Source organism: Carassius auratus, chromosome 13 (genome assembly GCF_003368295.1).
Source record: "Carassius auratus strain Wakin chromosome 13, ASM336829v1, whole genome shotgun sequence".
Taxonomy (NCBI): domain Eukaryota; kingdom Metazoa; phylum Chordata; class Actinopteri; order Cypriniformes; family Cyprinidae; genus Carassius; species Carassius auratus.
The window spans coordinates 22761230-22774866 of NC_039255.1; the positions used below are offsets into that span (position 1 = coordinate 22761230).

Genomic DNA, 13637 nt, shown 5'->3' on the forward strand with positions numbered 1-13637 from the left:
TTAGCTTCCACTGTTATGCTGATGATACTCAGCTATATATCTCTACGAGACCAGATGAAACTTCCCAATTATCTAAGCTAACAGAGTGTGTTAAAAATGTAAAAGATTGGATAACAAATAATTTTCGCCAATTAAATTCGGATAAGACAGAGATACTAATTATTGGACCAAAAAACACTACACAGAATCTTGTAGATTACAATCTGCATCAAGACGGATGTACTGTTACGTCCTCTACAGTGAGAAATCTGGGTGTTATATTAGACAGCAATTTGTCTTTTGAAAATAAAATATCTAATGTTACAAAAACTGCATTCTTCCATCTTAGAAACATTGCCAAGCTACGAAACATGTTATCTGTTTCTGATGCAGAAAAGCTAGTTCATGCATTCATGACCTCTACACTGGACTATTGTAATGCACTTCTAGGTGGTTGTCCTGCTTCGTCAATAAACAAGCTACAGGTAGTCCAAAATGCAGCAGCTAGAGTCCTTATGAGGTCAAGAAAATATGATCATATTACCCCAATTTTACAGTCTCTGCACTGGCTACCTATTAAGTTACGTATCAGTTACAAATTATCATTACTTACCTATAAGGCCCTAAATGGTTTAACTCCAGCATACCTAACTAGCCTTCTACCACGCTACAACCAATCACGCACCCTAAGGTCACAAAACGCTGGACTTTTGGTAGTTCCTAGGATAGCAAAGTCCACTAAAGGAGGTAGAGCTTTCTCACATTTGGCTCCCAAACTCTGGAATAGCCTTCCTGATAATGTTCGGGGTTCAGACACACTCTCTCTGTTTAAATCTAGATTAAAAAATCTCTTTCACCAAGCATTCAAATAATGTATCTTTTAAATTGTGAGTGTAGTTGCATCTGATCAAAGGTGCATTTTTATTCATTAGCTTGGGTTAAACTAATTTTACTTTGTTGGATCAGCAGCTATGCTAATGATGTCTCTATTTTGTTTCTATGGGGAAGTCGTGGCCTAATGGTTAGAGGGTTGGACTCCCAATCGAATGGTTGTGGGTTCTAGTCTCGGGCCGGACGGAATTGTGGGTGGGGGGAGTGCATGAACAGCTCTCTCTCCACCTTCAATACCACGACTTAGGTGCCCTTGAGCAAGGCATCGAACCCTCAACTGCTCCCCGGGCGCCGCAGTATAAATGGCTGCCCACTGCTCTGGGTGTGTGCTCACAGTGTGTGTGTGTGTGTTCACTGCTCTGTGTGTGTGCATTTCGGATGGGTTAAATGCAGAGCACAAATTCTGAGTATGGGTCACCATACTTGGCTGAATGTCACTTCACTCACTATGTTTCGCCACGGGATTTACATCCCGTGGTAACTAGGATTTACACAAGCTCCAGTCTGGATCCAGAACACCTGAGAAGAGATTATGCTGACCCTCAGAGGACTCCAGATGATGCTAACCCTGAATCAACAAACAGAACTAACAATTATTACTATATGTGTGACTGCATCATATAATAACTTAATTAATAATATTGATAGTTCATCGTCTAGCTGACTACGTCTTGTATTATTCTTTTTTTTTTTTTTTTTTAAATCCTGTCAAATGTGCACAAACTACTAGCTACTACTAAATATTGTAGAAACATAATTTTCTGTAAAGTTGCTTTGTTAACGATTTATTTTGTAAAAAGCGCTATACAAATAAATAAACTTGAATAACACCTCCACTGATATACTGGCAATGCTAAAATTGTCCGGTGACTGCACACGTGATGTTATGTTGCCTAGTCCATGTACTCTGAGCCCTATTCCAGAAACTCCAACAACAGGAAAAAAACAATACTACATAAAGTGCTGTATTAAGGTCACTGTGACAATATTTGTAGGATTGGAGCTATGAATGAAACACAAAAATAATCATTAAAATAATCATATAAAATAATCTCAGTCTCAGAAAAGCTAGATGTCTGTCTGTGGTAAAAACTAATCACTTTACTTACTGTTTCGGACAAATAACCATTTCATCTTGGCAGTAGATGTAACTGGCGATCAGCAGAAGCTGTCGTATAAGCTCAAATTCAGAAAACCTTTTGGCCAGTAGTGTACAACAGCTCCCCAGATACAATCTCATTTGGCTGTCTCGATCAATGTCAACTTTAGGACAACAACTCTGGATCTTTATAACTGTCCCCGTGGGAGGATCTTGAACACGTTTAGCCTCCGATATGAAGCAGGAACAGGACCAATCTGATCTAAGATCTGTGAGCAGACAGGCTAGTAGAGCAAGCCTTTCCAAGAAAGCAAAGGGCCTATTTGAGATTAAACACACTCTAATGACTATTATCAACATGATTCATTTAAAATGTGTGCGTGTGTGTGTGTGTGTGTGTGTGTGTGTGCTGCAGACTTCACAGTCCACGGCTGCTTGCTGGGAATAAAACCGATCTGCACGTGGAGGAACGCTGTTGTCTAGCCACACAGTGCCATTTTGACTGATGCAAGCTCAATGGTCAGCTTGCCCTGTCCAGTTCATTTACAATGAAAACTTTGTATCTGTCCAGAGCTGCTTTGTACCAGATGCTTATGCCACCAAGAGAACCAGAAATATTTACTCATTTCAGCTAGTTTTTGGTCTGAAAGTTTTCATCCAGCTGCATGTGCTAAACATAGAGTTTAATCATTTCTGTGCATGTTAGCAATATAAAAGAGATGGGTGAAGTTAGTATTTATTTGTTTGTTTTTAAGATTCCTTGGAAGCATTTTCTCAATTTTCATCAAAGGAGGAGTGAAGGAAGTTATTTTTTATTCATTATTTTTGGACACATAACATATTGTTCTTTAAAGAACTGACGTACATAAATATGGTAACCATTCAGTACAATGGTCTACATCATATTACCACCATACCATCCGATACTATGATTTTACCCTGGTACAGCCATAGTACTATTTTATGCAGAAATTTGAGTGGCCATCTCATACTGAGACATCCATTAAAACAATGAGCCATAATAGTTTGTGTTACCATGATTTTTCAGTGGTAAAGGTTACAATCACTGTAAGGCAATATGGCTTACTGCTTTCATAAAACAACAACAACAATGGCAATATGATACCAATTCACTAAAAAGCTTACATGTATTAATAATAACCAGAATGAACTAATAACTTGCGATTACAGGTGCATATTTATTGGCATTTTGCAATCTAATCTGAATATATTGATTTTTCAGATTTGACAAATATATATATATATATATATATATATATATATATATATATATATATATATATATATATATATATATATATATATTTTTTTTTTTTACATAATCATTAATATAAATAATTTCCAAACTTAGATGTGTCTTGCATATAACTTTTGGTTGTTGATTGGATGAAGGCTAATCTGAATGCGAGATTGTTGTCGATTTGTAAGTAAGGTGCAGAGTTTAAGTGGACTAAATGTCCAGAATATGTCACAAGTGAATCTGTTGTATCACTGACTGATTGAGCTATTATACTTTTAAGAATCACGAGATTAAAAAATGAAACATGCACTATACATTCACATTAAGATCAATAAAATGCATACAAAATAAATAAATAAAAAAAACTAGATATTTATTTTTCATGCTGACATCTTCATCAGCTCTTGCTCTTCAAAAATTCTCCTCACTGGCGCCACGTGTGCGGACATACAGATGCTCAGTAGTCTTCACAAAAGCATATCTGTTAAGTGCCATTAACACACATTCACTCACAATCTTACCGCGAACGTTTAATGAGGACACCCTGGCAACAAATCAAAATGGCCACGGAGACGGCTGTGTTTGCCCAGAGACGAAATAGTAGTGCGCAGTGAAGGCCAACGTCTACGGTCAGTGAAGACATGGACTGTCCACGGGAACAAGAGCTGCTCAGTAACAGGGACTTGACACTGACCGGACGGCCCGCGTGCTGAGTTATAGCAGGAGAGATTCGGAGAGGGAAAGTTTTACCACCTTGTTTTAATCAAAGTTTCTGAAGGACCGCCACTGGAAAAAGTTCTGAGTCCTTTTCCCTTGCCTCTAAAATTGGTCAGTGAACATTAAACAAACTTAGTAAGGCCCTAACAGAGAAATGTAAAATTGTTCAATCTTACTGCCAAAGTGTTCAAAGGCTTCAGAAGTTTGCACTCATGCCTGGTTCTGTGAATGGGGTGCTTCGCGTGAAATCTTTCAAGATTTCATTGACAAACACCTCTAAACTAAATTCCAATAAACTAACACTATGACAGAAGCGCAGTGAAATGTATTCATCTTGAACAGTTTGACATGATTTATTTATTTTCTGAATCCTCAATCTGTGAATCTGCCCTTTAAAAATCACATGGCTCTTTTTAGCAAAGCTGTGGAAAAAACAGACAAAGCTGATTTCCTCATCAACCTGTTCCTGCCTAGTAAAATAAACAGAGAGCCGAGCGATGCAGAATGAGCGGGACAGAGCATTCAGAGTTCTTCCCCATCCTCAACTCATTTCCTCCCGCAATCCTCCTGTTCTGAACTCTTTCGCAGGACTCGGGATTTTAACACTGCAATCCCAACTTCAGAAACTCCTCACCGACTCCCCTGTGAGACTGATTCCTCAAAAACACAGTGAGATAAAGATCATCGTGTTGTTTTGGCTCAAAAAGAACAAGTTCGAATCAGTGCAAGTTCTTCAATGTCCTGTATTCCATGGAAAAACGACATGATACAAGTTGAGGGGGATTGAATAATGAGAAAATGTTCATTTTTGGGTACACTATCCTTTTAAATGTAGATAAACAATTGTTGCTGACTGGATCCCAGGCGTCTTCTCCTTCCAGACAAACTAAAGGATAAAGTATTAACCCGTGTTTAATTGCGTCTAACACTTCTATCTTAAAAATGACCCTGGGGGCCTCTGTGTTTAGAATGCCCAGCTTTCACATTCACATGTTACATGCTCACATTAGCAGGTTACTGATTACCCTGCAGGGTATGTGTGTGTGTGTGTGTGTGTGTGTGTGTGTGTGTGTGTGTGTGTGTGTGTGTGTGTGTGTGTGTGAGTGTGTGTGTATTTTGGGACTCGACTTAGAATCTGAAGAGTTAACAGAATGACATGCTAATGTAAACATAATCCCAGTGCAAGACCACCCTAATCAGGCCCCCAAGCTGTGTTGCAGATTGCCTGACACACCATTTCAAATGCCTTTCCATATATATACAAACACTCCAGAGAACTTTTCACACATAAAATTAACATTTTGGCATCATTTCTTCACTTTCATGTTGCTCCAACCCTATATTATTACTTTAAGTCTGCAAAACACAAAATGAAATGTTAGACAACATCTTTATAAAATAGCTTTATAAAAGTAACACACCAAAACGTGTGATGTTTTACACGGACCCTCCACGTGATCACAAAAATTGGGTACTGATGATGACACTTCTGATGACGAAACTTGCGTCACACAGACACCATGCAAAATATCACGGAACGCGGACTGCTAGAGTACACTGTGGGCTTCAGCATACTCCATTACATAATGTGTGTGAACACATTCACTTGACAAATGGACACTACATAAAGTGCCACTCTTGTCCAGTGTCTGCACCATTTCTGTCCAGAAGTTATAACTGATAAACATGTCGTTGTACTAGTTTAGCGAAGAGTCATGAGTATCTCTTAAACCTTTCACACAAATGCTTGTCAACACACCAATTGTTGTTGCATCTTCAGTAGTTTGTTGTTGCTGCTCCATTTCATTTGTTTGCTTTTTGACCGTGAAAAAACAGGCTTTTGCAGTGTTGCCACCTTGTGGACAAACTAAACAGTGCAAAAAAAAATTTTGTAAACAATTTTTAATTTGAGATTGCGAATGCATACTCTAGTGCAGTGGTTTTCAACCTGTGGTCCGCGGCGTGGTATTGCAGCTGGGCCGCCAATTATTTTCTGTTCATTTCTAGTCCATTCTAGGGCTGTGCGATTAAAAGAAAACGTCCTAAAATCACGATTTGAGCATGCGCATATGCCTAACTCCAGGTTCACACACTGTCTGTGATGCGCCTTTTTTCTGAGCCAATGTTGACGGATCAGAGCGTTCTCACTGCGGTAAAAGGCTAGAAATAAAAACGTGTCTAACACATGAGCATAGAGTGAATTTGTTAGTGAACAGGATGCAGTTTAAGTGAGAGGAGACACGTTTTAAGTGTGCACACTCTCTCCTCGCAAAGCAGCGTGTATCTGAGCAAGCACGACCGGTTTTGTGACAGAGCAAAGGAAATCTGCTGCGAACAGAGAGATTCGCACTCGTGCATTATTTTAATGTGCTTTTGCGTTATATTTATGCGCTCTCACTGCTGACCGCATACACATACTGTATACACACTGCAAACACCTGAGGCACCGCTACAATTAATGAGCTCTATGAACAATGCATGGCAAAAAAGAAAAAAAAGTTTTATTTTTTTTTTTTGCCACAAGTCTATAAATTTTTTTACATCTTCACTATAGTGATAATTTTGACTTATGTCTGTTCTAGAGATGTTACAACTTTTTGATAAAGCTCTGATTGGTTTTCTTTTGGAAATACGTTTCAAATTAATCCTGAATGCATTTATGACTGTAAAAGCACAATTGCAAAATTTATCAAAAAAATTGCGATAGTTTTTTTTTTTTTTTTTGTCCATATCGCACAGCCCTAGTTTATTCAATAAATATAGTTTAAAATCTAGCTTCTGAGTACTAAGTTATTAACCCAACAATAGCGGGGTCAGTTAATTTTTTTGAAGTGGGCCACGCAAACATATGTGTTTGGTTGTGTGGGCCGCGAGTTGAAAAAGGTTGGGAACCACTGCTCTAGTGTATACGTAAGAACCAAAGTATGCTATATTAAATCACCACCTACTTTTGTTTCGCATTCTGTGTAATATCTCCTTTTGAGTGTTGACAGAATTGAGAAAGTAATATGGATTTAAACATCGTGAATTGACTAAAAGATGACAAAAATGTAATTTTTGCACAAACTATACTTTGAATTTAATACTTGGACAACTTAAGACAACAGAAAAGTTTGGTGGTTATTAAAGGGATAGTTGAACCAAAAATGAAAATTTGATGTTTATCTGCTTACCCCCAGGGCATCCAAGATTGTGGTGACTTTGTTTCTTCAGTAGAACACAAACCAAGATTTTTAACTCAAACTGTTGCAGTCTGTCAGTCTTACGATGGAAGTGAATGGGAAACATGGCTGGCGTGTGATGCTACTTCTTTTTGCTTTAAGGCAGATCGCAGACTTATACGTGCATTATTAACACCACTGATCTCTCAAATGGACCACTGACACTCTATCTACAATCTCAATTAGGAGTGTCAATGGTCCATTTGAGAGATAAGCGGCGGTGAACTATCCCTTTAAACAGGAACACACCATTTTGCATCTTTCCCTATGGTGTCTTTAAATTAATCCTGTGCACATCTGTGCTGACATGGCAAACGGACATGAATAAGCCCACTCTCCCTGTCCACCCAGATCCAGCACCACCACTACCAATCATGACTGTTTACATAACAGGTGTTGCCCTCGCTTGTAAGAGGAAGAAGGGGATCTGCTTGACAGACATGTTAGTTAAAGACTTCAGAATCTGCCCTGGAAAACTGAGTAGAGGCATCACTGCAGGGTGACCTCCCTCTTTCAGGCCAATGGCAGGACGACCTGTAGATCCTTTCTGTGCGCACTCTGAGTGAACCCGGCCTGGTGCTAATCAGCCTGCCGTATCATATCTTCTCACCTCTGACCTCACAACTTATAATAAAAAAAGAAAAAAAAAGCCATTCATTTTTGTCTGATGCGGCGGCTGCCAAAGCAAATGAAAAGCAACACTTCTGGGCCTGATTGGTTAGGTGCGAGGGAGAAGAACCAAGGAAGGTACATGTGAGGAATATCTGTGTATGTGCTCCATCATTAAAGGTTTATAGGGAGAGGTATTATGGGATGAATGTTGCTGATTTATTATAGTTGTAAGAACGCAGGCCTGATCGCAGCCAGCCGCCGGCTCTGAAACTCTTAGCAGTGGTACATTTAAAGTGAGACGTGGCACTTACAGAATGTGGCATGTATGGGAGCTGACGCCATATTCATATTCCATCCGAGCTTGTGTAATAGCAACTAAAGTTTTTAAAACATGTCAGCCGAGTATTTGAACAATGTCACTGTTATGAACGACTAAATTGGGTATTATTATTACATCAAACTTGAGTTCATTTAAAATGTAAAATAGACGGTACATAAATAGATCATTAATAAATATAAGAAACTTTACACTAGAAAATGCCTTGCATTTATACCTAAATCATTTTGTTTATACTTTATAGGTTTATGCTTGTCTTTCTTTAACCTGTTAAATGTATACGGGACGCCTACGTTGACTATAATATATTACAATCAAATCTTATCTAATCTTGACAAACTATATATCGTTGGAAAGGTCTAAGACCCCCCAAATATATATTTTACCAATATTTTTTGTTAAACATTATGTAGGAAAAGTAATAGATGAATTTATGACAAGAGTGCACCCTCAGAAATCTACATTACAAAAGGAGCTTTGACCTTTGTTTAAAAAAAAGACTTCCTCGTTGCCTTTTTCTCTATCACATTTTAGAAATCATCAGAAGTTATTTATCACTTGAAAACATAAAATCTCAAAATTCATCCTTCAAAACCCATTTTAAAATCAGACATTGCATTACCATGTAAATGGCACATAAAAATCATGTTACAAAATGTTTTCAGTCATGAATTATACAAATTTAGGTTTGTATCATGCACATTCAAGTCTATCTTCAAAAACGTGAGTGACATTTAACAGGTTAAATTGAGATCATTTGTTTCTTTGACAAATAACTAAAAATCTGTAAAAAAAAAAAAAAAAATATATATATATATATATATATATATATAATAAAAATATGGCTTAAATAAGCATTGTAAATAAGTCTAAATATAAAATATTTTCCATATTTGGACAGTGTTTTAGACAAAATTGTTGCCACATTTAATTTGGATTCATAAAATACTTAAAAAAATACATTCATATGACAGCTAAGCACTGCATATATATATTTATATTGCATTTTTTTAAGAATGTTGAGCTATCATTTCAAACCAAGAATATAGTGAGGTTTGTGAATTTTGTGAATCTGTTTTAATTTTTAAAAGGTTGTTCATATTTAGAAACTAAAAAGTGACCAATTTAAACTTCGAAAGACTTGATGGCATTTTGTGGCAGCTGTCTTTGATCACTTTAGAGCATTACGTCTTTGTGTGAGCAGTGAGATATAACACTGATGATGTTCTTTTGCCCATAAACTCTTTTGTGTGAGTTCATTAACTGGGGTCCTGCACCGTTGGTCTCCTGCAGCGAGCACACAGAATGAAATCAGGTCGGCGGCCCCAATCTACATACAGCTTCTGATAAAGCCTTCAATAACGGGATCTCAACGGTTACAGCTAGTTTGAAATGAAATAAACCAAGCCTCTGTAGCCATGTGGGGGATGTGTTCCACTGTAGGCCAAACACATATCAAGCTTATGAGATATATCAACAAAACTAAACTCCAAGATGTAAACTGTTTTAATTTATGGATTCTGCAGTGGTTGGACTGATTCCCAGAAACAACGTTTATTAAAATGTGATATTGACCTTTTAGAACTGATTTTCAGGAACATTTTTACCATTGCAACATGATCTGATCTGTTTATGAATCAAAATCTACTTCATATTAGCTGCACCGTATCAGTAGAAGCACTAAAGCCATACCTAAAGGTCTACTAAATAATTTTCTCATTGTTAAAACAAATCAAATTCATTGATTTAATTAAATGCATCAATGAAATAAATTCAAATGCAGTTTTAAGTAAGCCTGTCAGTATAATTGTATTTATTTGATTGTGGACAGAGCCTGGTTCATTTCTGAGGCTGGCTACACTGCAGGACTGCCTGAAGACCGAGGCAGAAGATAAACGAGGGCTATTAATTTCAGATTCTCGTTCGCTTATGTTTACAAGAGCTGATTACCACTTCAACAACTACACAGGCGCTCGTGTCAAATAAATGACACACAAGGCAAAACACAGCCGTTTCTGAGCGCCCTAAAGTGGGGACTAAATACGCGGACAATGAGCCAATATCCATTTTTAGTCATTGTTGATTGAATGATTGGGTAATTGTTAACACACACACACACACACACACACACACACCTCGAACTTATGTTGATTTAGATGCTCCAGGCGTAAATATTCACACATGTACTAATTCACGCACAGTAATTAAACGCGTGTTTGGAAATGCCTGATGTCTGTTGAGTTACTTGGGTTATAGCCTTTTTTTTTTTTTTTTTTTTTTTTTTTTTTTTACTTATTTTTAGATATTGCTTTAATGAGCACATTAACTGATACAACTACAATGTGCACGCGAGTTCATGTTAAGTTACCCATTCACTTCAATATTAAACAGTGAGAATAACAGTGAATTTTTACAAGCATTTAAACCTAATTCCTATTACATTAATGTTTATTATTATTATTATTATTATTATTATTATTATTATTATTATTATTATTATTATGTTACTCGTATAAACACACAATGTAAAATTGAATCCACTAACATTTATCCCAAAACTATTTTTATTCTTGATAGCAATCATTGATGAGTTCTAGCTTATTACACCGATTCAGCTACTTTGAATGAAATTGCTGGTGAAGAAATTGTTGTAAAATGAGTCGAAAATTCGGTAGAACTGACAGAAATCGTTGTGACCATTTAAACAGATGTGAATAATATTATAACGAAGAAGTTTTAGTGTGCACGTGTAGCCTAAAGTGTGGTTTTAAATGAGCTAATATGATCTTTATTCATTGCTTTATTAAATCATAGCCAACTGCATTACCTTGAGAATATTAGGGTGCTGCAGTCTCTCCATCAGTGTCATTTCTTTGACGATTTTGAAGGATGCGAGTTTGTAGCAGTCTGTCGACGACCCGTATTTCTTCACACAATTCTCCATATCGTGACCCCCGAAATCCACCGATTTTAACGCGACGGAGAAGCTGCTGTTTATAGTCGCTTTATACACCGCCTTTGTGTATCCTGAGCCCAGATACTGGACATTGGTCACGTTATCAATACTGCTGCAGCCGAGCACCGACTCGCGCGTAAACTCCCGGTGTGATTTTGTTGCTATGGATACAGCGGGAGTCGGTTGAGACTGCTCGTAGTTATTGTTTTTCCCGATTCCTTTGTATACTTCCCACTCGCTGCGTGGCTCCAAGTCCATGAGTCGCCTGCGCTCCAGCGGTCCGGTGCCGACCCAGTGCGCCCGTGTCTGACGGTACCGCAGAATCTCGTCCAGTCGCTCGCGTATTTGCCGCTGGAGCTCCGGGAGTCGCCCGACGGTTGCCGTTTCGACGGGTGGCAGCTCGTCGACGCGAAGCCCGACAGGAGCGTCCGCGTCGGGCTTCTGGTTCTCGTGGTGGTGGCGATGCACGCGCTCGCCGTGGTGCTCGAATCCCGGAATGAACAATAAATTCATCAGCGTGCCCGTGAAGAAGGAGAGGCAGAAGCCCGCCGCTACCACCATCTTTCTCCTCTTCATTTTGTTGCTTATTATTATTAGCAGAAAATAAACGTGTCCCCCCTTCCAGCCTGCGCCTACCCGCCTGGCAGCTGTAGGCAGTCTGGCCGTGCCCCGTGCCGTAGTGTAGCGTTGCGCAGCGCGAAGGTGCAGGATCGCGAGGGAAGTCTATGATGCTGCGCTCAGAAGAATGTACCTTATATTCACGTCTTCATCTCGCAGTTATGATTTAAGATCCACCCCATATAAGGCTGATCACGGTGACACTTGCGTGTGCGCCCAGTTAACGGGGGTCTCGGCGCGCGCACCGGCGCTGTGCCTCAGCGCGACTGACGTCACTTTGACTGGCAGTCGACTCGGCCCTGCTGCTATGGAAAAGCTGCGGTTCAGGCTTAAAGGTATAGTTCACCTCCGAATAAAAGTTCTGTCATCGTTTACTCACCCTCAGACCAGCATGAAGTTCGTTCTTCTGTGAAAAGCTCAAGTTTCTAAGAATGTCTTTGACAATGAACAGTGATTGACTTGATATGATATCAGTCTCAAAAAGGAACGCATACATCATGTGTTAGGTTATTTCAAAACTCTGAAAGCCATATTATAGCTTTACGCGAAGAGCAGACCAAAATGACCCTGCAAGTTTATGCGTTTAATTGTCTGCTTTTCTTATATTTTATGGTGAGATCGGACATTTTTAGTAATACCCATTCATTGACACTGAAGGAAAACAAATGACCAACACATTCTTCAAAATGTCCATTTTGTTCCAAGGAAGAACGTATACATTCAAAGGTTTGGAATGACATGAGGGCGAGTCAATAAACACGTCATATTTCCTTTTTACTTCATAATAATAATAGCCTAATATTAATAATAATAATAATAATAATAATAATAATAATAATAATAATAATAATATGCATGTACTTTATAAATGATAAATAAAAAATATGTTGATAAAACCTAAGTTAAATAAAAAAAAGTGCCTGTTTTTAGGCTATAACACTCCAAGCCCTAATTAGCTGATATGTTAACAGAATATATCAACTTTTCGAGAACAGTAGGCTACATTTGTCTATTTGTTAGTTTTAAGACCTTAAGCCGGGTTAAAACCACCAAATGTTGTTTAATAGATTTAAAACATTACAATTAAACCATTTCGAAAGTATAGGCCTATATGGCTAAACATCCATCCAGTTAGCTGCGTGTCTGTGTGTGTTTACCAAATGTTTTAAGCAAGCATTTAATTGTGTTTTTTCACCGCATTAGACTCGGCTCAGTTTGCAAGTCCCTCTGACTTTCGAAAAGAAAAATGTGTATAATTATGTCTCTGGGGTCGGACAAGTAAAAGTTTAAATGAAAAACAGACACGGGCGGGCAAAGGGGGTTGAGAAATTATGGAAACATGGCACTTGTGAGCTTTTTGTTAAACTCGCGCGAGATAAGGCATTCCGGGACTACCAAAACGAAGCCTGTTGTGTTTGGAGACTCGGAGTAAATAAACGAAGAAATCAATCAACAACCTCGTAAGTGCACCGAAAGTTCAGCACAAAGTCATACACTACAGCGGTTTCGGATAAGAGCCGTCTTTATGATAAACTGCAATTATGATTATCATGCAAATATATATAGGTTGTTGTTGTTTTCGTAGAGAGAGCTCTGGCCAGGAACAGCGCAGAGCCGAAAGCCAGGGACACACACGGCTATCCATCAAGCACGCATTACCATGCTGTTAGCAACTAATTAACACATTCAATCAACCTGGAAACTGCAGCAATAAGAGCAGATGAGCAGAAGCCCCCGTTTTCAATGTTGCCATGCGTTCACTTTTTATATTACTAATTAAGCTGATGTAATTAAGTGATGATAGTTTCAATCTAATGTGACTGGAGAAAACTGGTGTGCTTGCGATGGTTGTCGTGAATGGGTTAAAGTTAAGTTTATACGTGGGCCTCGCACTGTAAGACAAAATACATTTAATATGGGTTATCAATAAAGCTAAAAACAAACTA

At 38.4% G+C, this 13637-nt stretch overlaps 1 protein-coding gene across 1 annotated transcript in view; it reads right to left on the minus strand.

Annotated features, from left to right (window-relative positions):
* The window catches only part of LOC113113044 (extracellular tyrosine-protein kinase PKDCC-like), a 28503-nt gene extending 16483 nt beyond the window's left edge, over nt 1-12020 (minus strand). The window contains exon 1 of the mRNA XM_026279163.1: nt 10945-12020. Within this exon, the coding sequence (XP_026134948.1) occupies nt 10945-11649 (705 nt within the window). The 5' untranslated portion in view covers nt 11650-12020. The remainder of the gene's footprint in view (nt 1-10944) is intronic.
* Between the last annotated feature and the right edge of the window lie 1617 nt (nt 12021-13637).